Source organism: Protopterus annectens, chromosome 11.part0 (assembly GCF_019279795.1).
Source record: "Protopterus annectens isolate FY-2018-M chromosome 11.part0, PAN1.0, whole genome shotgun sequence".
Classification (NCBI taxonomy): domain Eukaryota; kingdom Metazoa; phylum Chordata; order Ceratodontiformes; family Protopteridae; genus Protopterus; species Protopterus annectens.
Window position 1 is genome coordinate 980527254 of NC_056745.1, and position 24471 is coordinate 980551724.

A 24471-nucleotide genomic window follows, 5' to 3' on the forward strand; every position below is an offset into this window, starting at 1 on the left:
ATATATATATATATATATATATATATATATATATATGGATCCAGGTTACTACATCGACAACTCAGAAGATCGACAGCCACTTCCCCAACACGAAAACACCGACACATAAATAATCAAAACTGCAAATCACAGACATTTAATAGGTAACGGGTTTAAATTTCGCTAATCATGCCTACCATAAGGACTTAGTAATACAATGATCGTAACACATGCATAACACTGCCACACTTACTAAAACATGGTAGGCATGATTAGCGAAATTTAAACCTGTTACCTGTTAAATGTCCGTGATTTGCAGTTTCGATTATTTATGCGTCGGTGTTTTCGTGTCGGGGAAGTGGCCCTCGATCTTCTGAAGTTGTCGATGTAGTAACCTGGATCCATATATATATATATATATATATATATATATAAAATATGTCATTTTATATAAAAAGAATCGAGAAGAAATTCATCAGAAATGTGTATGAGATGGCGCAAATGACAAGAAGTGACAGGACAGAACATGTCTGCATAAGAGGTCATCATGAACATGACATAGTTAAAAGAGGAGGGGTACACGCATCAGATTGTTGGGACTAACTACTGCTTGAGTAACCAAAAGCAAACGTGCATCTTCATGGGGTAAGGAAAAAAGGGTAAGGGACTTCTAATTTAGAATATTAAATACATTTCAAAGTGTACTTCATAAGATTGTTGTGTCCTTATCCTTTCAAACATGTAGAATGTAACAGGATAGTTAGCTTCATTTATTTGTTATTGTCAGCTTTATAACTGACTGTTGAAACAGTTTGAGATTAATTATCTATTGGAGAGTTATGCAGTTAAAGTTAATTTAAGTGTAATTAGTTGCATTCCTTTTGCACGTGCCAAATTCAAATGCTATTAAAAAAGGATGAGTAAACCAAATCATTTATTTCTTTGTTTAACAACAGAGTTGACTTTGTGTTTAATTTTCTTTTTCACAGGATATCCAAGTCCAGATTTTGACTGGGCAGATTATCTTAAGCAGTGTGGGGCAGAGGCAGCACCTCAAGTGTGCTTTCAAAATGTAAGTTGACTATACAGAGCTGTTTTACTATAGAAAACAAACCTTTATTATGGTGTATGTATGCTCAGTAGGCAATATTTGAGGATGCCTTTCTTTGAAAGTATGCTATTCTTTAATGCATTGTGGCTGATTTTCTTGCTGTGGTTGATAAATTACAGTATACCTCAACCCTTTCAGGTTATTGTGCTTATTTTTAAGGTATTAAATAATACCATAACTGTACAGCATTCATTCCATTTTGTCTATGATTAAATATTTTAATCAATTGTATTGGGTGGTATGTTCAGAATTATACATGTTTCATTAATATGCATTTTCTGAAGGATACAAAGTCGAAAACTCAAATGTCTGTTATTATTTAGTAACTTTAGTAACTTCAGTCCTCAGTGATGTACCAGAAAGCCACAAATGTTATGAGGAGAAGATCAAAAATATGAGGTAAATATCTGGCATTGTGCAAAATTCTAGATGGTTGTGAGGCATGCAATGAGAAGATAAAGATATGCAGCTCATTTGTTTTCTGTAGGTTGTGAAACCTGCTTCCTGATGACACTTCTGTGGTCTACTCAAGCTAGTAACTATAGCTGTCAGATCTAGAGTAACTCCTAGTTCAAGTGGACATATTAATATTATGAATGCTGAGAACAGTTTTTTTTTCTTTCTTTCATTTACTCTCATTTATTTTTACATATTAGATGGCATGAACAGTAATTTTTATTTACTGTTGGATGAAAATTTCATCATCTGTAAAGCTTTTTAAACCCAGTGCTCAGGATATATCAGAGTTGACCCTATTTTTCTTGGGAAGAGAAACTGCACAATGTTCTTTGCCAGTCACAGCTCGACACTTCTTGAGGAGGGAATGAGAGGGATTTCTTCTTGGTCCATTTTCCACCCCTGGCAGCTGATGTGCACTCACATCACTCTAAGGGCTTGCTGTACCTTCCCCTTTGGTGTGCACACAACTTCACACATGCAAACTCACACCGTGAACTGTTTGGAAAAAATGCTATTCTTCTACTGCTATGTTAGATGCTGGTTAGTTAGCAATCCAGACTGCCTCTGTTCCACCAGGATGAGTGCACCAGTGAGATGGATAATTTTTATCCTTCTTTTTAGACTTCTGTAACACCTGGACTACTAATTGATTGTGGGTCATCTGGGCCATAGTTATGGCTTTGTCTGTGTACCAAACAATTGACAATAAGTTTAGCCTTTTAACTTCTATGCCTAGTAGCACAAGTTGAGCCTTTGATTCTCTGTGCTTAGTAACAAACACCCTCTGAACACTTCATCGTGTAATGCTTTGGTCAGAGGTATTCAGTACAGCATTTGTAAGATCCACTAAAAGCATGAAGATATTTGTTGTTCGATTGCCACCACTGGGTGGTGAGTTGGGTCAGACAACCAAAGCAGAGGCTGGATAGACCCAGAAACCCAAACATTTACTGAGGGTTTTATGGAACTGCCTAGCAGATGCTGCTGTGTGGAATAAGTTAATTTTCCACCATCAGAAGAGCTATTCCTCAAAAAGATCAAGGACATGAAATTCAAATAAATGTTGTGCAAGACCTTGTTGGTTAAAATGATGGTAAAATGCTTTGATGGAAAGATGGTTGCTGGTTGCCTTGGTGTAAATCCTGTGACCTGAACTTGATGATTATAATTGGATAGACTGCAATATACAAGAAGCAGACTTAAAATGCATATCTTGGAGCTGTACTCCTTCCAGATAAATTTACTAACACTTCTTAACTGGACTCAGGCAAATATGTGTAAGGCCTTATTTGGTATTACCTGATAATGTTTCATCTCATATAAGTACATTGGTGTTTATGCTGTGCAGTTTCATAAAACATATTACTTAAAATTGACCTAACTTTCTGAGCAGCAGTAGAGCAACTACATCAGATTGAAACATTCATTTATAAACATTTGTCAAGATGAATGCCAAATTTAAAAGAAAATTCTAAAGACTGGGAACAAATCTGGATGTTAACATTTCAAAATTGTACCCAAGTGTAGTCTTTGTACCTCTGTCTTTATATTTTTATGTATTGCCTGTTTTCTGTTTTCTGAATGTGACCTACCAAAGTCATGTTTATTTCCTATATTAACTTCATGGATAAGCTTAGAAAATAGATGTAATAAATACCCGTATGCTTTACATTTCATAAAGGAATCTTGTTTATGGTTGTAGAGTCTGTTGAACACATCTTAAACACTTGTTTTATTATGCATCTCCAGACACAGTTTTTTTTTAAATATTTTGTACACATGTTGTTATTGTTATGTTGTTTGTAGAATTAATTGTCAGTTGTGGGTGAGATCTCACTGTGCATCTGGAAGGATGTTTCTTTCTGTTGCTCCCATCAGTTGCCTGAAACTGTATAAAATATACATCTCATTCAAAGTAAGTGATGTAAAGTACCTTAAAGCATTATCTGTTCAGTGTATTACCTTATTTGAAGAGGAGAGAAATGAAATGTTGGCTGCAAGTACTGAACTTACTGAAATCTTAAAAGAATCATTGGACTGAGAGTAAGTGAAGTTGAAGAAGTTATGAATATTTCAGATATGGCAACTTTCAAGATGACCCAGGAACATTCAATGAATGGTATCAGAATTCTAAAAGATTGTGACCAGTAATGACTTATTTTGGAAGAGAGTAGATGGCGAAAATCATGATGATGCTGAAAGAGATTGTGAATAAGCAGACACCATTTTGTTTTTACAGCATACGAGTAGAGTAGTTTGGAAAGCAGTGTATGAAGTTCAGTGTAGAACTGACCATGGTAGGACTTAAGTTGGTCAAGCTGCAAGATAAGTCTTGGAGAGAGAAATCTGCAAGTTAATAGGAGTGGGGAGTATAGAAGGATTGAATTGTGTGAAGTATACAATGGAAAATGCTGTTCTTTGGAATTGTTTATTTCTGGCACAAATATTCATGTTGAGATAACGTAGTGGCATCCATCTTCATTACCAGATATGGTAGTGGGGACAACTTAGGCTTGTTACTGTATAGTCTATGAAATAGTTATCTAAAGTACAAGTATAATCCCATTTCTGGATGCCAGACAAAATATATTCAGTTTATGGCAGAAAAGTTTTCTTTGCACATGATTTTTGTGGGCAGACAGTTAAGCAGTGAGCAAGATATTTTGAAGTCGTAAAGCAATGTCATCTATGGAACTTAAGGCATAAAGTCCATGCTGTTACTTTATATTTTTTCTCGAATGGGTGAAACTCCTAGTAGATCCAGTGACAACACAGAAGAATGTCCATAATTTTAAAGCTAAGGGCATAGTTGGTAATCTTTACCTTAATTAAACCAACTCAGTCAACACAGAATTTATGGATGTTAAGGAGTGATGACCAGCAGTTAGTATAATCAGTTTGAGCAGAGCACTCTCTGAGGGGCATACTGTTTACTTGTAGGATGATGCAATGGCAAAAATCTGTGAAGGTTAATGATTGTTGGTATGTGTGCATCAAGGAATTGTCAGTTAATGATGAGGAGTTCTATTATAAATTTAAATCCATTTGTAATTGGTGGATGTTTTGTTATCTGAGGCAAGTTGAAACTGATGAGGGCTGGATGTCATGCATTGTATATGGCATGTATGATTGCTGAAAGATTAATGCAGGGGTCAATATATGATGGATTAGTCTGGCGAGATGTCTGTCAATAAATTGGTGTTGAGAGAATGGAAGACAATGGTAGAGTGTTACCAAATGGTAATTCCAAATATGCCATTCTGCCTAAACTTTATCAAATGAGAATTGGTTTTGCAGATGAATATGCATCTGATTACATTTGTTGAATGTAATTTTGATAGTGCATATATTTTCACTGTAGAAAGTGGATCTTCTGAGAGCAAAGTGATTACAATGAAGCAGTATCTGTAAAATTTGGAATAGATAATTTGCCAACTGATTGTGTTCCCCTTTGGTTTGAACATTGAGTAGTACGGATTGGTAACCAGATTGGAGCTACTAGGTAAATATTTAAGTTATGCCAAGTCAGTATGATGAGTTTCATGTTTAAGGAAACTAGTCAAAAAAAAAGAAGTGCAATGATGGCCTTATCAGCACGAAAGAGAATTATGTCAAGTGTGACTGATTATGTACTGGCTGAGTCACCCTTGCTTAGTCACAACTGAACCGTATTTTCTTTGTAAGGCTCCTTTAATGGGAATGAAAGATGACTCCTGTGGTAGATAATATATTTAAAGGGAGTTAAATAGAGATTTCTTGTTACCTTTTGTTATGACGCCATAGTAAAGATAGTTGAATCTTAGAAATAAGCATCTGTGGTGCTTAAAAATGTTCTGTAGATTAATGCTAGTTCTTCCCCTTAAACACGCATTTTATCCATTTATCATTTATTTTTCTTCTAGTTTCTTTTAAGTATTTTGTAGACCTAAGTTTTGCTTTTGCTGTGTTTTATGTAACCTGTTTCAGTGAGCATTTTAATGTGCAAGAGATGGTTTGATGGGTATGCACTGTTCCCCTGGTTTGACTGTCTTGCCCTCCTTGAAAAAGGAGGTACGGTCTAAATGTGGGTAGTGGCAAAGCTTAAATGGTCACAACTCATTTACCTTGTGTAGCCTATGACAGAGACACAAGCTCATGAGGTTCAGTATGAACTGGCTGCTTTCTTCCCTCTCCACCACCACCAAAAAAGGCTAAACCAGTATTTGGAAAGAAGTGTGAAAAGCGTTAATGGGAAGAAAAAAAAAAAACATCTGTTTTATGCACTGAATCCGGAACAAAAAAAAACACCACATCTGTGTTATGCACTGAATCCGGGAGCATAGCCAGTGATCTATTTTATTCATGTATTTATTTATTTATTTTCATTTGTTAAGTGGGTAGGTAGACTGGTCCTGAGACCCTTTTCAGCAATTACTTGGGCCAAGGAGGCAAGATATTATACATAAACATATATAACGAGAATATCATATGCTGGTTTCTGCTTTACAATAGAAACAGGTAGTACAAGCAAACTCTGGCTGGTGGTATACAATATAAACACACAGCATACATGCAGATATTAATACCTTGTACATACATAATACATGTGTGATGCAAAGTCAATTAGGATAGAGATTTAAAATATTCAAGGACTGTTCAGCAGTATTTAACAAGGTTAATCATTCTTTGACAGTGCTTAGTTAGCTGTATGTTAGTAGTACTGGTATAAAAACTGACAATGGGAAGCTGGACAGTAGGGACTGCGAGTAGAAAATAGTTATGTAGAGCTAATGTAGTAGTCAGTAGTTTATCCTGGGTCCTGTTTCCATTTACATTTACTGTCTTCGGTGATATACTTTTTCAGGTGAATTTTAAAGCTGTTAAGATCAGACAGTAGTCTGATGTCATCTGAGAGTGAAGCTGGCATGGTTTTGCTAAATGCACTTTCAGTGGTGGTAGGTTTAAATGGGAGTCTTACTAATCGTAGGCCATCCCCTGTGTTCTAAGCGAGTGGCTGAATTCTCAGATGTGTAAAAAGAAATTTAAGTGGTAGGTAGTGTCCTTCAAAAATAGTTTGCAAATAAGGGTTGCCATTATGTTGTGTCTTGATGTGTTTCTGTTTTTTTTTCTGTTATAAATCTTGCAAAACTAATAAAAATTATATTTGAAAAAAAAAATAAGGGTTGCCAGCTGGAGAGTGGAACGGGAGGCTGCTAGCAGCCATCTTCCTTTTTGTAGTGTGGTACAGTGATGTCAATTAGGGTTGGCAAAGTGTTTGAACTTCAGTATTTCTTTTTAGTTGCTTGGATCAAGGAAATTTATTTAACGCACAAATTAGTATATTTTTTATGAGCAACTTTCAAAACCATTATGTTCCTTAAAACCTGCAACATCTAAGTGATGTCTGATAAACAGATCTGTATACCTGTTCATTTCTTAAATCTCTACTTCTCAGCTGTTCTGCATTTGGCAGACAGCTCCGAAATTTTAGCATCTGCAGGGTACTACAAGACAAGGAGGATGACTTGAGAGTGAATGTCAGTATTGCTTGTTTCTGGAGAACAAGTGAAGAGAGAATAAGAAATTCAAGAGCAGCACTGAAGAAGGCTGTTGCATGATATGAGTGTGTAGGTGTAAAAATGTCTTATTTATTTTGTGTGCAAGATGGGATTACCTCTCAGTTATCTCTGATTTTGCTTCATATTGTTGGTCTGATCTTCTTGCAATGTTTTTTTCCTTCCAGCAAAACACAAAGGACTGCGATCATTAGATAATGACAGACATTTTAGTTACAGACTTCATATCTTTCAGAAAATGCATGCTAACACCAAACTTGTTTCCTAGCAACTTTTTAAGTATATAAAATTAATATTTAAAATCTTTTACAGATTATTAGATTTTCTCTCCCTCCCCTATGATTATTTTTTGGTTTTGTTCCTAATTTTTATGCTTAGAGGTGGAGAGGTATGACAGAATAATTGTTGCCTGGTATGCGTTTCATTCTGTGTGATTACTTAGATTAAGAATAGATGTGCATCTCATCTCTGTCATTAATTTCCAAATCACATTTCCATGTCTGTGCCACCAGTGCCATATTTCTATTTTTAAATATTTGATTTGCCACTCCATTAAATGAGGAATGCATTTTTTCTGCTCAGTCCATGCTGGGTTGCAAGCAGATCCATCTAAGTTTGTATTTGTAACCTGATTTCCAAACTGTATATGTGCGTGTGTGATATAAGTCTGTATTTGTAAGTAGATTAACCAAACTGAGCATGTTTGTATGTGAAATCTAAGAATATCTCTAAGTGGATTTATCAAATTGTGTGTGTGTGTGTGGGTGTGCGAGCGCACGCGTGTGCTTGTGCTTGAGTTCAGAATTTTCCCAATTTTGCCTCATATGTTTGGTCTGTTCCTCATAAAATTTGTGGTTTCTCACAACTTGTGGATTGCAATCACTAAATAATGGTAGACGTGAGTTTCAGATTTCACATCCTCCAGAAAATACTTGCTAATGTACAACTATTATTTTGTCATCTTCATAAGTATATAACAACGTTATTTAAAATCTGTCCTTGATTTTATGTGTTTGTCCCTGTTTCTTGAACTAAGAATCTGAGAGGACAGGGGAGGTTTTGCAGTGTGTTGCACTTTTATGATTCTAATAACACCAAAGTGAAATAATATTTCTGTGCTGTTATGTATTTATTCATTTATTTGATTGCAAGCAAATATCTGAGGTGTATACAGTCATACAAGTGGCTCAAATTGACAGTCACATCCCTTTGTGTTTGTATATGTGTATTTATGTATGTATGTACAGACAGTGGTGTTTCCACTGACCTAAAGGAGTGATGCTAAAATGAACGCCCAACAGGTCCAATCTACACATTCATGCCCCCCCCCCCCAACTCTCAAGGGGCATGGATTTATGCATAAGTATATTTTAAATGCTGTGATTGTGGGCTCTGTGTTGTGATTTTCGATCGCCCCTGCTATGATTTTGAAAGCTGAGAGGTTGGAAGGTATATGCAACATCATTTGGAGAGAGGTATGCATTTTTAAATGTTGGGTAACTAGTGAAAGGAGGGGACAACAGTATGGGTACAAAATTAAATCCCTGAGAGAATCCATGCTTTGAATACTTCATGATATTTTTCAGACTTCATCTAGCCGTGATTTTACAAAAAACATGAAGCTTGAAGCTGTGAACTTCACAAATCCTGCAGAAATGTGTGTTGCTTCCATTACCAAAGTTAAAGGAAGACTAATGTGGCTTCATCTAGAAGGTAAGTATATATAACGTATCTCACAAAATGGCTACCTTAACTGACCATTTTAAAAGACTGAACCCTGTTACTTATTGTTTCGTGTTTTGTGGCAAACCTAGTAGCACAATTGTTATTATTTAATGCACACAGGGTTATAACAGATATATTCTGTTGGTCAGGCAAAAGAAAAAAAATTTTAAAAAGTTGTCAGAACTAACACAAGTAGGTAAACAAGTTATGAATAGCAGCATAAAATGTAGTTATTTAAGGTCTCTCTAATAGTTAATACATGTAAGGGATAGTGATATATGAGAGTTGCACTTAAGGAAGGGCAATAGTCAGTTGTTTGACATCATTGATGAACATAGTTTATTAAAGCTTTATCAAGGATATCTTTTTCATGAAGTTATATGTCGACTATTGGGAATCACTGAAGCTACCTTTGTACAGCTACCACTTTTCCTTCATGGCCAACACAAAAGGAGTATTGATCTTCATTTTCTAAACTCTGGCAGAAGGTGATAGAATCAGCAAGAACAGTTAAAAATCTTACTGGAATAATCTCCATACCACAAGATAAAGAGTGCATCCATATTACCTTTCCCTTTCCCCTGCTGTATCATGCTGAACTAGGGGAGCACTTTGTTTACATTAATGGCAAATAGATTAAAAAAATCTTCAGTACCTTACTTCTAGAAAACCTGGACCAGGCAAAGGCTGTAAAATGCATAAGTTTTAAGAACAAATTAGAATTATTTTTCCTTTCGAGAACTGTTCACATTTATATGCATCTTTAAAGCTGGTGTAATTTAGAGAGCATCATTGCTTTTTATTTTTTGTTTTTTTGTTTTTCAGGTTTTTTTTTTTTTTTTTTGGGCAAGGGTGAAACCTAGCATACTCCTTATATGTCACAATGTACTGATTAATTATTTTGCATTAGGAAGTGAGCTAAAATTATGATTTTAATGAATGCATATGCATGTCATATTTACCTTGGTTGTCTTTTACATTTTATATTTTAATTTTTTTTCCAGAATGCTTTGTTTTTGCTTCTATCTGTTAATTTCAAGAATTTTTTTTTTTCAGTATTGAAAAGGATATGCTTGGGAAGAAACAAGCACTATCTGTTAAATGATGGGGGCTTGGATATTGGAGAGACTATGGACAAGTTAGCCTGTATTTATTTGTTTATTTACCAATTGATTAACCAGGTAAGCCCACTGGACACAACGGTCCCTTGTAATGGGTGACTCAGGAGACTAGCTCAAATTCGCAGAATAGGCAAATAAAGGTGGAAGGAATCAAATTCTGTACTCTGGGCACAGGAACCAACTCATTAACAGTTCAGAGCTTTAGTTCACTGTTCTAATTGCCACTTGTAAAATTCATGTCTCTGCTCATTTGAACTTCAGTTTAAAGAGTGGAGTCAACTAAGATATTGATCATAGCTTTTCTTTATTTAGTTTATTTTTATCTCTTTTTAAAGTCATTGCATGATGATTGTTTTTATGCCTTTAGTTCCAGTGTATGTTGATGTTCATGTCCAGAGTAATTCATTATACTATTTCTCTACCATCATTCTCTGTAATTGTTCTGTATACAAACATCAGTGCATACAGGTTAATGTTCTGCCCAGAACAACACAGCATATGTTTTTTCCTTGTAAAACCAGTCATCCACATGTTTATGTAGCAAAGTTGCTGCTACTAACATTAGGTAAATTCTCTTTGTGTTAAATCATATTATGTTAAGTTGTCAATCTCGCCTTCATTCTTGCTTGATGGGTTCGGAGCCGATCCCTCGGCTCCGACTCGGCACTTGCTAAGCTCGAGAGTCTCTTTCACCAGCTCGAGGCAGCCCCATATCCCATGATGCAAGGCAGTAAATACCCAGATCTCGTTTGCCGCTTCGCTTAGGAGGTCTTCTTTTTACCAGCTCCTGGTAAGTTGTTCACTTTTGTGATTTAAGCCCCTTTTTTAGTCAAAAAAACTCTTTTATTGATAGTTTAAGTTATATTCTACCCTTTCTGACAGAATTTTCCTGTCTCCTTTAATTTTTTGTTAGTCAATTTTTCCCTATCCCATCCCCCCCCCTGTTAGGGTGTGTGTGTGTTGGATTTTATAGAATACCTTTTGGTATTTTGTGTAAGTTAATTTAGACTGGTGTTGTGTGTGTGTGTGTTGTGTTCTCAACACTATGTCTAAGGAGAGGGTCTCGGGTTTTAAGAAGTGTGACTCGTGCTGTCAGAAGATGTCTCTGACAGACGGTCACACTTCTTGCCTGTATTGTCTGGGCCCTCTTCACCTGCAGGACTCCTGTGCTATTTGTCACTCCTTCAGCCAGAGAGTCCTGCAGGAGAGACGTAATAAGTTGATTCTTAGGGGCCTTCTTAAGCCGGAGGGCTCTCCGGCTAAGTCGGCTCCACCAAAATCAACAAAACCTGCCAAGGCCCAGGCTTCTGTTTCTAAGCCTGCGGCCTCGGCTCCGACTCGTACTGAGTCGAGATCGGCTCCGGCTGGAGCCGATTCTGATTTGACAAAGCTTTCGGCGCCGATGGCTATCGGTGCCGAATCTGTTTTGACCACTTCGATGTCGGCTCCGATCGGTTCCGACACCCATGTGGCACAGGCATCGGTGTCGGCTCCGATCGGCTCCGACACCATTACTTTGGTGGCTGTATCGGCTCCGGCTGGAGCCGATACATCGAGGCTTCCTGTCGGCTCCGAGAAGTCGGCTCCGACAGGATCTATTGTATCGGCTCCGATGGCTCATTCCAGGAAGAGGTCGAGGTCTCCTTCCTTGGAGACGATACTTTTGGCGCCGGCTTCACCTCTTCTATCGGAACGGAGCCATCGGAGCCGATCTTCAAGGTCATCCAGGTTATCAGACCATGACCTAGAGAGAGTGGTCAGTAGATTACTCAAGTCACAGGTACTGGCCCAAATGTTGCACAGTCCGTCTCAACAGACGACTGTTGGCCCACACCCCGTTACTGTTCCTCCTTCAACTCTACCCCAGAGTTTGGAGTTGGAGTCTTCGGGAATGGTTACTGCTACGGCTGGAGGACGGATACCCCCTTCTGTTCCTTCAGCCTCTACTCTTATCTCCTCTTCCTTAGAGGGATTCGGTGGTCGGGCTTCCATGGTCTCCTCCGAGGGGTGAGTGGCATCGGACCCTTGTCCGAGCCCGCTCTTCCCTTGGAGCCTCGGCCTTGCTGAGCCCGGCTCCGACATCTGCCTCGGAGACTTCCCTTCGGTGGCCCCTGGAGTTCCTAGCTCTTGGAGCGGGTTCTCTCGGACCTGCCTGGGAGGGGAGCATTCGAGGTGATGAAGAGTGTACTGGCCACTGGTATCAGTCAGCAGTCTGTTCCCGTAGCTCCTCCCTCTATTGTACCTGTTGACATCTCTGCCACTTCTCTTGCTACAGGACCCAGTGATACTCCGCCTCAGGTTTCCCCATTGGGAATTTGCCCCTCTTCTGAGGATTCTCCTGATGTTTCGGGAGATCCTCCTAGGAAGAGGACTTGTAAGAGGAAGCATGTAGACTCCCGAGTCTGTCACTTGGATACTGACTTTGATGAGTCAGAGGGATCCCTAGATCCCCTCTGAGGATGTCTCCTTCTCAGACATCCTAGAACTTCTGAAACAGAGAGGAAACTGGCCCACCAGCAATCCCTCTGAGGATGAGTCAGTATACCTAGAGGCGTTTGGATCTCGGCCCTCCACCTCCTGGGTATCTCCGCCTTTCGACCCCTTATGCAGGTGATTGCACGAAGGCGTGGGCAGCTCCTGACTCTGTAGAGCCAGTCCCTAGGAGGCCTTCAAAATTTATCACCGCCCCGAGCGACAAACAATTCCTTACTAAGGGTGTCCCCGCTGATGCCATGGTGGTGGCTGCGGCCACCAAAAAGGAACTTGCAGATCCTTCCGTGCCTGTCCATCCTCCTAATAAGGACTCTAGGACCATGGATAGGTACGGTAAGCGGATGTTTTCATCAGCGACCTTTGCTATCGTCCGCTGAATTACCTATGTCACTTCACCAGACTCCAAAGGGATATCCTGAAGGAGCTGGGGGAAGTAGTTCAGGATCCTACAGCTGCAGGGGCTCAAGAAAAAATTGCTTCTCAGCTAGGAACCCTCAATTCCATTGCAAACTCCTCCATGCGGCTAATATCTTATGCTGCGGATGGAGCGAGTAGAGCCGCAGGCACAGGTGTGGCTCTTAGGCGCCAAGCCTGGATGCGGCTATGTGATTTTGCGGATCCCTTTAAGGCGTCCTTCACAAATTCTCCCTTTGATGGGTCAGCTTTGTTTGGCCCTCAGGTGAAGGAAACCTTGACCAGGTGCGAGCAGGACGGCAAGACTCTTTCTGCTGTTGGAGTCCGTTTTTCCACCCCTTCTAGGCCTTATCCCAAAGGACAGAAGGGTGGGAAGATGTGGTTCCGTAAATCCCAAGGAGTCACGCCGGATTCACGTGGTCAGTTTACCCCTAGAGGCAGAGGGGTAACAACAACAGACGCCGCTCTAGAGGCAGAGGGGGTCCGAAGAACCAGGGAAACAGGGAGCCTCTCTCTGATAAGCCCTTTCAGCATCCCTGAGGTGTTGCCCGGCTGTCCCTCCTTGGAGGCAGTCGCGGCAAGATTATCACTGTACCCAGAAGCCTGGCATTCCCTCACTCAAGACAGATGGGTACAGTCGATCATATCCAAGGGTTACATAATTCCTTTCGAGGAAAGTCCCTTCCCCTCAAGTTCCCTTCCAGATGTACCTCCCGGTCTAAGGGACATTGCAGAGTTAGAAATCGCAAAACTACTGCAAAAAAGAGCCATTCAGCCAGTTACAATAGACCATTCAGAGCCCGGAATCTACTCAAGGTTCTTTTTGGTCCCCAAAAAGACGGGAGACTGGAGACCAATATTGGATCTCAGCAGACTCATCAAGTCTGTCAGGAAGACAAGATTCCGAATGGTCACTCTTCAGTCAATTCTGCCCTTCTTACAGAAGGACAACTGGATGTGCTCAATAAATCTTCAGGACGCGTACTATCACATCAAAATTCACAGACGCTCCAGGAGATTTCTCCGCTTTCGGCTGGGGTCCAGTCACTTCCAGTTCAGAGCCCTGCCCTTTGGTCTCACTACAGCCCCGGAGTGTTCACCAAATGCATGGCAGTGGTCACGGCTCACCTGAGACGTCAAGGATTCCAGGTGTTTCCGTGTCTCGACGACTGGCTCCTGTCAGCCACCACCAGGCATCAGCTTATACAAGCCAGGGATTACACAATAGACCTTTGTTCTCATTTGGGCATCTCAATCAACTTCGAAAAGTCATCCTTATCGCCCTGCCAGTCTATTACCTTCATAGGCAAACTTAAACACTGTTCGGATGTCAGCTACCCTTACAGAACAAAGAGTTTCAGACATTCAGACTCATGTCAGGATCATTCTGGCCAGCAAGAAAATACAGGCCAGAATGGTTCTAAAGGTATTAGGTCTCATGGCTGCGGCCATTACTCTTCTTCCCTGGCTCGATTCTACATGCGCCTTCTTCAGTGGATGCTGTTCACACAGTGGTCATACCAGCAACTTCCAATGCGTCACCAGATTCTGGTGACACAGACATGCAAAGAGCATCTTGCTTGGTGGATCACATCGTCTCAGGTTCACCAAGGCAGGTGCTTTGTACCTCCGTCCCGATAGCCACTGTCACCACGGATGCCTCCCTGATCGGGTGGGGGTCATTATCAGGGCAGGATGGTTCATGGGACGTGGCAACCGCTCGAGTACCATCTGCACATAAATGTCCTGGAGATGAGAGCAGTGCTTTTAACGTTGCAAGCCCTCAACGACTTTCTTCCTGTAGGGACAATTGCAGTCCACACAGACAACATGTCTGTAGTTTGGTATATCAACAAACAGGGCGGAACCAAGTCCTACCCCTTGTGTCGAGAAGCTCAGACTTTGGCAATGGGCGATCTCCTCTCATCGGTTTCTGGTAGCAACGCATATCCCTGGGAAAACCAACATTATAGCGGACAGATTGAGCAGAGCTATCCTCATGCCTCACGAGTGGTCTCTCAAGCAATCTATAGTGGAAGAGATTTTTCTGGAATGGGGTCGTCCATGTTGCGATCTTTTGCTACTCCCCAAAACAGCAAATGTCCAGACTTCTTCAGCCTCTTCCCTCTATCAGGCCATCCGACCAGAGACGCTCTGAGCCAGGATTGGCCCCAGGGACTTCTATATGCCTTCCCTCCATTTCCTCTGATTCCTCAGGTGATCCAGAAAGCTACCGCTTTGAGAGCCAAATTGATTCTCATTGCCCCTTACTGGCCTCGACAAGTTTGGTTCCGTTCCTCCATCATCACCTTTTGGTGCAGCCGTGGCATCTGGACCCAGTGCCAGATCTACTGATTCACCAATCCGGTCAGCTGCACCGGTCAATCCCCTCTCTCAACCTCACAGCATGGTTGCTCCACTTCCTTCCTTAGCCAGGCTTACTTTGATCTCTAACCCAGTTAGAGACATCATAGTAGCTTCACTAAAATCCTCTACCAGGAGGATTTACACAAGCAAATGGAAACGTTTCTCTTATTGGGCTAAGGCCCAAAATATTGATCCTTTTACTGCCCCTGTTCAGGCAGTTCTGGACTTCTTAGCAGAGATTTTTCATGCAGGCTCCTCTTCTTCCACAGTCAGAGTTCAGTTGGCTGCTATTTCTAATTTTCATGTCGGGATAGCAGATCATAATATTATGTCCCATAGGCTCTGCAGGGCCTTCTTGAAAGGAATTTTCCTACTAAAGCCTCCAATCAGGAATCCTCCTCCACAGTGGGATTTAAATTTAGTGCTGACATCCTTAATTCTTCCCCCCTTCGAGCCAGCTGTTTCTTGTTCCCTGAAATATCTTTCTTGGAAAACTTTATTCCTAGTGGCTATTACATCTGCCAGGAGGGTGTCTGAACTTCATGCTCTTTCGGTTCGACCCCCCCTATTTGATTTTTCACAAAGACAGAGTATCTTTGAGAACTAATCCATCCTTTTTACCTAAGGTCGCTTCAAAAAACAATCTGAATCAATCCATTGATCTCCCGGTATTTTTTCCTAACTATTCAGATAGAGCTGAACAAAAGCTACATTATCTTGACGTCCACCGTCAGCTCAGATATTATTTGGACAGAACAAAAATTTAGAAAATCTGATCAACTTTTTGTTTCCTATGCGGATAATAAAAAGGCCTTCCTGTTTCTAAAGTGACTTTGTCCAGATGGCTTTCTTCGGTCATCACTGAAATTTATACGATCAGGGGAAAACAGCTGTGCTCAAAACCTAAAGCACATTCAACTAGGAGTTTAGCTACTTCTACAGCTTTTCAAGCTAGACTGCCTTTGGACACTATTTGTGCAGCGCCACTTGGGCCACTCCTCACACTTTTGTTTCCCATTACAAATTGGACTTGGCCTCCAGGGACAGGGCCAGTTTTGGCTCTACAGTTCTCAAGAGTTTGTTCCATTGAGCCACCCAGGATAGAGGTGCTAGGACGCGGTCCCATCAAGCAAGAATGAAGGCGAGATTGACAACTTAACATTAAGAAGTTATGTACCTACCATAACGTTCCATGTTAGTTGTCTTCTCGCCTTCTTTCTTGCGACCCTCCCTCCTTCCCCCTGGCCTGGACAGACCTTGTATAAGAAACTTTTATGCTAAAGACCATTCAGACCTGGTCCTTTTTCCATTTGTAAGTTTCTTCTTCCTTTGGGAAGTATTTTATGCTTGGTATTATTGCCCTTTGGCAACAAACGAGATCTGGGTATTTACTGCCTTGCATCATGGGATATGGGGCTGCCTCGAGCTGGTGAAAGAGACTCTCGAGCTTAGCAAGTGCCGAGTCGGAGCCGAGGGATCGGCTCCGAACCCATCAAGCAAGAAAGAAGGCGAGAGAAGACAACTAACATGGAACGTTATGGTAGGTACATAACTTCTTATTATACACCATTATTAGATTATCACTAGAGATATAGGCAGACAAATTAATGTAAAAGAAAATTCATATTAATATGTTTCTAGTTTCATACATTATGTATTACATATTTTCTTTTTTATAACTATCCTTAGTCCATCATTATGTAAATTTGCTCAATTCCTTCCTTCCCTTAAACATCATTCCTCATCCAGAACATTATTCTGAATGCATTATTCCAACGATTTCCCTTTATTTATATGTAATTTGTTCCTTCCATTTTCTAAAGAGCCCACTTCCATTTTTTTATCTCTGTTACAATATTCAGTACTGCAGTTGCTTTAGACTTCAGTTTCCATTTTCTAGTAATTGTTTTTTTTTTTTTGTATTTTTTTTGGCAGCCACCATGTCTAGGTAATTCAGATCATATGTCTCAGTTCAAAAGAATTATTAGTTACAACTATTTGCTTACCCACTATTTCTGACAGAGTACTCTTAGGAAATTTTTAAAATCTGCCAACTCATTACACTCCCAAAACATATATTCCCAGTTACCTCTTTCTTCTCTATCACACCTCCAACATTTGATATCTGCCTGAGGAAAAATACTCTGGAGTCTGTTTGTGGTGTAAAAATACGTATGCAAACACTTCCGAGCAAAAATATTAAACCTTCTAGACTTTGTTGCATACTTGGGAGCCATACATGTGTCCTCCCATTGTTCCTTGTAAATTGCTTATCCAGTCTCTCTTCCCAATCTTTTCTGTCTAAAAGTACAGTTATCATTCAGAATTGTATGTACTCTGCTAATTGCCCCTTTTTGATAGCAGCTTCTGTTCTAGATTTAACTAAAACTATATCAGAGTAGGTCTTTCACTTAGGATTCCCCTATACCTTTCTCTTTGCCTCTACTGTGATATCCCACTCTGTTATCTTTCTGTATGATTATTCTCTTTGAGGATCTAAATCCAAATTCCCACTCTCTCCTTATTTCTTGAATTCTCCTCCCCCTGCATCATAATTTTATTTTATTTATTTATTTAAGTTTGATGACCGGGGAAGTCCACTGGCCATAAAGAGCCCGTTTTCAGTGGAGGCCTGGGGAGGAAAGCTCCAAATATTGCAAGTTACATATTACAAAAGAATAACAAAGATTTGTACAGAACAATTAAAACATTTACAGAAATATAATACATTATATAATAAGCTTTTAGTGAGATCCCTTTTCACTCTGAATTATGACCGTCTGCTTGGGTTATGTATATAACTGTGTAGCTGTAAAATATCCATTCAGATCAAGTAATTCTAAACCACCTTGTTCTGTTGGGAAGTTTAATTATGCCCCACTTTACTCTTACTCTGTTTACCTCCCAGATACATTCCTTCAACTTTTCATTAATTATTGTCCACAACTTTTCCTCTGTTTGATAAAAATATGACTGACCTGTCTATAAAACTAAAGAGGCTAAAAACATTTCCACTACTTGTATCTTGCTATAAATATACATAAAAGCTTCCAGTTTCTCAGTGTTTGATTTATCTTTTTAGTTTCTTCCCCCGTGTGACACCCACCACTGCTACCAGTATGTGATGGGTACCTGTATGTGTCATCCCCATGCTGGGCCAGTAATCAAGGAGCCTGAATCCTCACCACTGGCACTGGAGAGGGATGTGCACTTGGAATACAAATGGATTTACTCAGTATTTCCTGGTGCAGACCTCTCTGCATCAAGTACAATTTCCCAAGAGCACTCATGGAACACACTCATTCCAAAGTCTTTAATTGTTGCTTCAATCTTACATATATCCTCCTAATTAACCTTATTATTGGGTCAGGGAATCCAAATGCTTCCATTGCCCTACTCAAGTCCCGGCTTACTCTGCTGAATGCTATCTGTGTATCAAGACCCACCAACAACAGCAGTATTCTCTTATATCCTACTTCAGTCTGGATCATAATTATTCTATTAGTATTGTCAGATGTTTGCCTCCCCTCCATAAAACCACAGTGATGCATATCTATCAATTCTGGCAACACCTTTGTGATTCTTTTAGCTAATAAAGACACACGCACTTTGTATACATAGTTTGAAATTGAATTTGGTCTGTACGAGGCTGTGACTGCCAGGGCTTTACCCTCTGGGTAATACAGCCACCACCATTTTCTTCCAAAATGCTGGTGCTTCCCCTCCATTTAAACTACTGTTTAACAAAATGTTAAATTTCCTCCTACAGCTAAAGCTTTTAAAGATTGGATTAATAATCTTAATATTATGAATACTGTGGCAAATACTGATAAATATTCCCTTTTTTTTACTCACTAGTCTTTTGTTCATTTTGGTACTCAGACAAGGATAAGTAGAGTTTTCGTTTCTACAGATTTACAATGTAAGATTAAAAGCAGTAGTGTATTATTTGCCCTTTTTAATCATAATGTCTTATGTTGATCTAGAAATTAATAATTACTAATGAATTATGCAGTATCTGCTTATTTAATTAATCAGTCTGATTTCAGAGATTGGATAATAAAAGAAATTTCAGAATATATGGAGTTAATAATTAGTTAATGATATTATATTATGAGATTATTTTAAAATTCATATTTATCAAAAAATTAAATTGTTATAATAAAATAAAAAAAAAATACTTACACAGGAATACCATCTGTTACTGGAGATTTCCCTGCATGTTGATTATACAGCACTAGTTTCATCTCATCTCCTTCTGTTTTAACTATCAATTTTGGAGCCTTATCTTCCTCTAATGTTGGTATAATTATGCCTTTCATAAATATGTCCTTTTGTACTCAAAATTCATGGTTTTCACATTTCCAAAATATCTCTTAAAAACTCTATAGGATCTATGGTAATTTTTCTTGTCATAGGCTCCCTAAATTTGGCAACAACTCTTTCTACTTTTTGTTACCTAAGTATGCTACCTAAATATGCTGTTTTATCGCTCTGGAGTTAATAGTTGCAGGACAGTAATGTTTTTAAACTCATGCATATTATCCAAATTTTCCCTTTTCTCTAGCATTCAGTGGTTGTTTTTCTTCTTGTTCTGTGAGATTCCCCTTATTCTGCAATAATTGTGCAGCCCCCTAAATAATTCATTTTATTTTTAACTATATCTCACCTTGGCACCTGCATCGGTCAGAGGATGTGGTCCATTGTCATTCTGCAAAAACTGTGTGCAGTGCATCAGCCATTACACCATCTTCTTGCACCTAAACATCTTGTGGGTAAAGAGTCTTGCAAGGCTTCTACTTATTCATTCATAAACAAAGCCCATCATGAATTATTTAAATGTAACCCTTTTTCAGGGAGCTGATGCTCATCTGGCAATGAGCCGTAAACAAGGAACATCAGTTTCTCAGCAGTTTATATTACTGGAGCTGTGGATTCAGAGCCTTAGTCTGGTCCAAGTCTTCCAGAAATAGGCCACAAAAGATTTTTAACTATTTGCCACTTAGTAAATAAAGCCCACCCCAGTTCTGCTTGATGCAGCAGTTAAAAGGGAAAGGTAGTGGTGGATACATTCTTCATTTTATGGTAGGGAAATTATCCCAGTAAGCTTTTCAACTGTTCTTATCAATTCTATCACTCAATGCAGAATTTAGGGAAGGAAGACCAACACTCATTCTATTTTTCCCCATGGTGGCCAAGAAGGGAATGTGGCAACTGTACAGAGGTAGGTTTAGTGATTCCTAATACTCTTGAATAAATTTGCTGAAAACCTCTTTTCACTGAAACTGATGTGTTGCTGTGGAATTAATATGTATATATTAGTAGGTGTGGGGACTTCCCCCCGCATGGGAGTTGCAGGGGAACTTTCTTCCTTGCAGGAACTTCATTATCAGCTTTAGTCATTCCATTGTCATGGTTCATATTGCAATTATTGAAATGAACGTTTCCCTTCTGTGGACCTTAAACTTCATGATTGAGAGGCAGGCCTCTTCTCTATCCAAGTTGTGTAGCATTGAAGTTTATTTCTTGGAGAACATTTTTTGTGGTGGCCATCACATCTGCTTGCAGGGTCTCAGAGCTTCATGTGTAGGGAACCATATGTGATCTTCAGAACTGAGTCCCCTGGAGGAAAAACCCACATTTTTTCCATAAAGTGGTTCCTGAACTGTCCATGAATAAGTCAGTTCATCTCCCTGTCTCTTTGCTGAGACAGAAACCTGGGAGAGAAAACTCATCATATTCTGGATGTTCATTTACTGACACAGAAATTAGAGGAGAGAGCGTCTTTGACACTCTTGATGCGCACTTTCAGCTTAAGTTTTACCTGGAGCAGGTGCATTAGATTAGAAAAAGGACCTTCACTCCAAGGAAGACATGAATCATAGCTGCCAAGCACACAATAGAATGTATTTGGGATAGTTATAGTACTGTTAGTTTAAGTTTTATTTACAAACTCTGTATTCAATATAACAGCATAAGAACATAAGCATGACTAGCCTGACCCTGCCTCACCATGTGTAGGATGATAACTGTCAGATACCAGTAACAGGGATCAACAGGAAAGTCGCTTGCACTTTCTTGACCACCAGTTACAATGTAGAGAAAGGCAAGTGAATAGGAGGTCAAGTATAAACAAAGCTTCCTCCACCCCTGCCCTGTCTCTTTGTTTGCTGTGTGCTGTCCTTTGTTATCATGTATATTGACAACTGATGATAATCAAAGTGAATGAAGAGATGCACCTAAGCTACAGTTTTGGGGGTGAAACTCAGGATTCCAGATCTGAACTGCCCATGGTTGCCCATTTGGAATAACATCTCATTTGGCCAGTGTGCATTGACCAGTCTGTTGAGTCCCACACTAGAGTTTCTGTGGTTGAATATTAGGCCCAGGATTTGGCTTTCCTTGTCCTTCTCCTACACTTAATGAGCCCATGGATGCTTCTGTGACACTGGACATTTGAGCACTGTTTTAAGAAACACTACTTGATGCCAGCACAAGGCCTTTTAGTGGCCAGGCATGACCTAGCAGTTCCTCCTCTGTATTGTTTCCTCCTCTTATTGGACAGCATTTGCCTGATAGCCAGCACACACTTTCCTTCTTTTTCATCAGCATCAGTAAGATTAGTTCTATTAGTTTTTTTAGTTGCAAACTGCATGTTCAATATATAATATAGCATTCTCTTACAGCTGCTGTGGTAGCTGAACATTGTCCCATACCAGTCTAATATTTCATTTAATAAACTTCAAGCAAATGAATACCTTTTTTTTGCTATAGCTCTCAACAATCCCTGATTTTCCATATATTTTTGCTGTATATGTCATGAAAGTTTTGATTTTCTTGTATTTTCTGTTGAAACATGGATGTTCTTCATCTCACATTGCTGCAGTCCTGACACTTGGGTAGTCCGCTGTCCCAGTCGGCCCGAATACCAAAGTATAAGGCTGACGTCGGTCAAGGCGCATTAGTCTGATGTCAGGACGTCGGGGTACAAATGCGCATGACCGACGTCATTTCCTCAGTCTTTTTTGCCGCGTGGTCCGATGCAGAAGCAGTTTTGCAAGTGCAGGTTGGCGTTCTGAGATTTTCCGAAGTCGGAGTTTCAGACCGAATCCAAGTTGGCTAAGTACCCGTTGGGGAATATTTTGGTTTTTCTTGCCTCAGTATTTTACCGGATGTCAGAAAAAGTGAATAACTGTATTTCTTGTGGGAAACAGATACCTCATAGGGATTACCATACCTTGTGTATACCTTGCTTAGGGCCTGAGCACGACGTGGTTGGCTGTCGCTCTTGTGCTAGATTTAACAAACGCACTATAAAGAGAAGATTAGATTGTGCCAGGTTAGTTTTTGGGAAGCGGTGTAATTATAAAATGCCGTCGGATGCTCCGACGCCCGCTTCATCAAAAAAGCGCAAGGACAAAACAGCAAAGCCTAGGCTGGAAGAACCGTCCGTACCGGACGTCGGTTCTTTAGAGGGCTCGGTGGAGCCAGAGGTTCAGCCAGTAATTTCTTTGGAATCCCAGGGAGAGACTTTAGTACTGCAAGATGTGACCTCTCAGGAGGTAGGCCAGGCGGAAGGGGCTTCTCAGGTAGCTGTTCTTCCCTCCCTTCCTAAGGTGGTTAGGCCCTCCCCTGCTGTTTCCAAGGCTTCTCCCAGGGGAAGGCCAGGTTTTGTTTCAGGTGTTACCCCTAGTTCTTCAGGGTCTGTACCTAAGAAGCATATGCTTAAGATGGCAGAAGATTTGATTACAATGATTAGAGGTTCTATGCCCCCTCCTGATAAGCGGCCTAGGGTGGAACCTGAGCTTGGGAGTTTTGAGCAGTGTTCGGATGCTTCGGAGTCTTCGGCTGAAGACTTGCAGGAGTATTCCCCTTACTCTGATTCTGATGTAGATGATTCTACTCCTTCTGCTTCTCCCCCTGAGGATTTTTCATTTTCAGAGACTCTTCATTCCATGAGGGAGCATTTTAAATGGGAAGGTCAGGATTTCTCTGATTCCAGGAAAAGGCTTAGGGAATTTTTGTTTCTACTCCAGCATAGGCCTTTAGCTATACCTCCTGTTCTGGATGTGGTGGAGGATGTTTTTGCAGAGGCTTCTCTGAACCCTGATTCTTTGCCTCCTGCTCCAGTAAAACCGGATAGATATTATAGGGTGCCTGAAGCTCATAAGTATCTTTTAAGAGTCCTAGGGCAGACCCAGAAACTGTTTCACAGGGGCCTAAAGGTGTTAAGGCTTCTGTTGTTAAAAATCCTGTTCCTCCAGATAAAGAGGCAAGGGCTTTGGATAGATGGGGAAAGAAAGTGTATACTTCTTCCACTTTGGCAATGAGAGCTTTGAATTGCCAGTTTCATATGTTGAAATACCAAAATTATCTCCTTTCACAATTAAAGTCTAAGGTAGATGCTTTGGCGGAAGGTATTGAGTGTAAGGAGTTGCAGGATTTAGTTCATGTTTCTGAACAGGTGGGTAAGCATTCTTTGCAATGTGGTTTTGATGCTGTGCAGGCCTCTTCGAGGGTGGCTGCCACTGGTTCGGTTCTTCGCAGGCACGCCTGGCTGAGGGATCAGAATTTAGCTGAGCATGTGAAGACAAGGATTTTAGATGCTCCTTTACAATCTGATGTGTTGTTTGGTTCGCCTGTGGAAGCAGTTCTAAAGAAAATGGAAGACAAGGCTAAGTCTATGCAGACTGTTAAAGATTTTTTGCAGGTTCAGCCTCCAAGTTTAGTAGAAATTGGCCTACCAAGGGGTGGACATATCCTGCTTATGATTCCCAGTCTAGGGGTAGGTCTAGACGTGGTAGGGGCAGAGCTCAAGGTTCTTTTAGGCCTAGAACAGGGAGTTCACCTGCTCAGTCTTCTGGTGAGGGCAGGGGTCAGTCCTTTCGTAAACAGACCCAATGACCTGCCTTTTCAGCTGCCAGACTCTTCTCGTCTGGCAGCACCTTTGGGAGGAAGGTTGGCACTTTTCAAAGAAAACTGGAGTTTAATTACCCAAGACAGATGGGTATTGGATATCATTCACCACGGTTACAGGTTTTATTTCCATACCTTGCCTCCTTTCAAAGGCATGCCAGACATTCCTCCTCAACAAAGGAAAGAGGCTCACAAGCAAATTTCTCTGTTACTCCAAATAGGGGCCATTCAGCCGGTTCCTGTGCCAGAAAGGGGCCTAGGATTTTATTCTCGCCTGTTCCTAGTACCAAAAAGGGGAACACGTGGAGACCAATTTTGGATCTATCTATCC

At 40.3% G+C, this 24471-nt stretch overlaps 1 protein-coding gene across 1 annotated transcript in view; it reads left to right on the top strand.

Annotated features, from left to right (window-relative positions):
* The window catches only part of SFMBT2 (Scm like with four mbt domains 2), a 2938510-nt gene that overhangs the window by 2043244 nt on the left and 870795 nt on the right, over positions 1 to 24471 (top strand). The window contains 2 exon segments of the mRNA XM_044088354.1: positions 969 to 1051; positions 8691 to 8817. Of these exon segments, the coding sequence (XP_043944289.1) occupies positions 969 to 1051; positions 8691 to 8817 (210 nt within the window).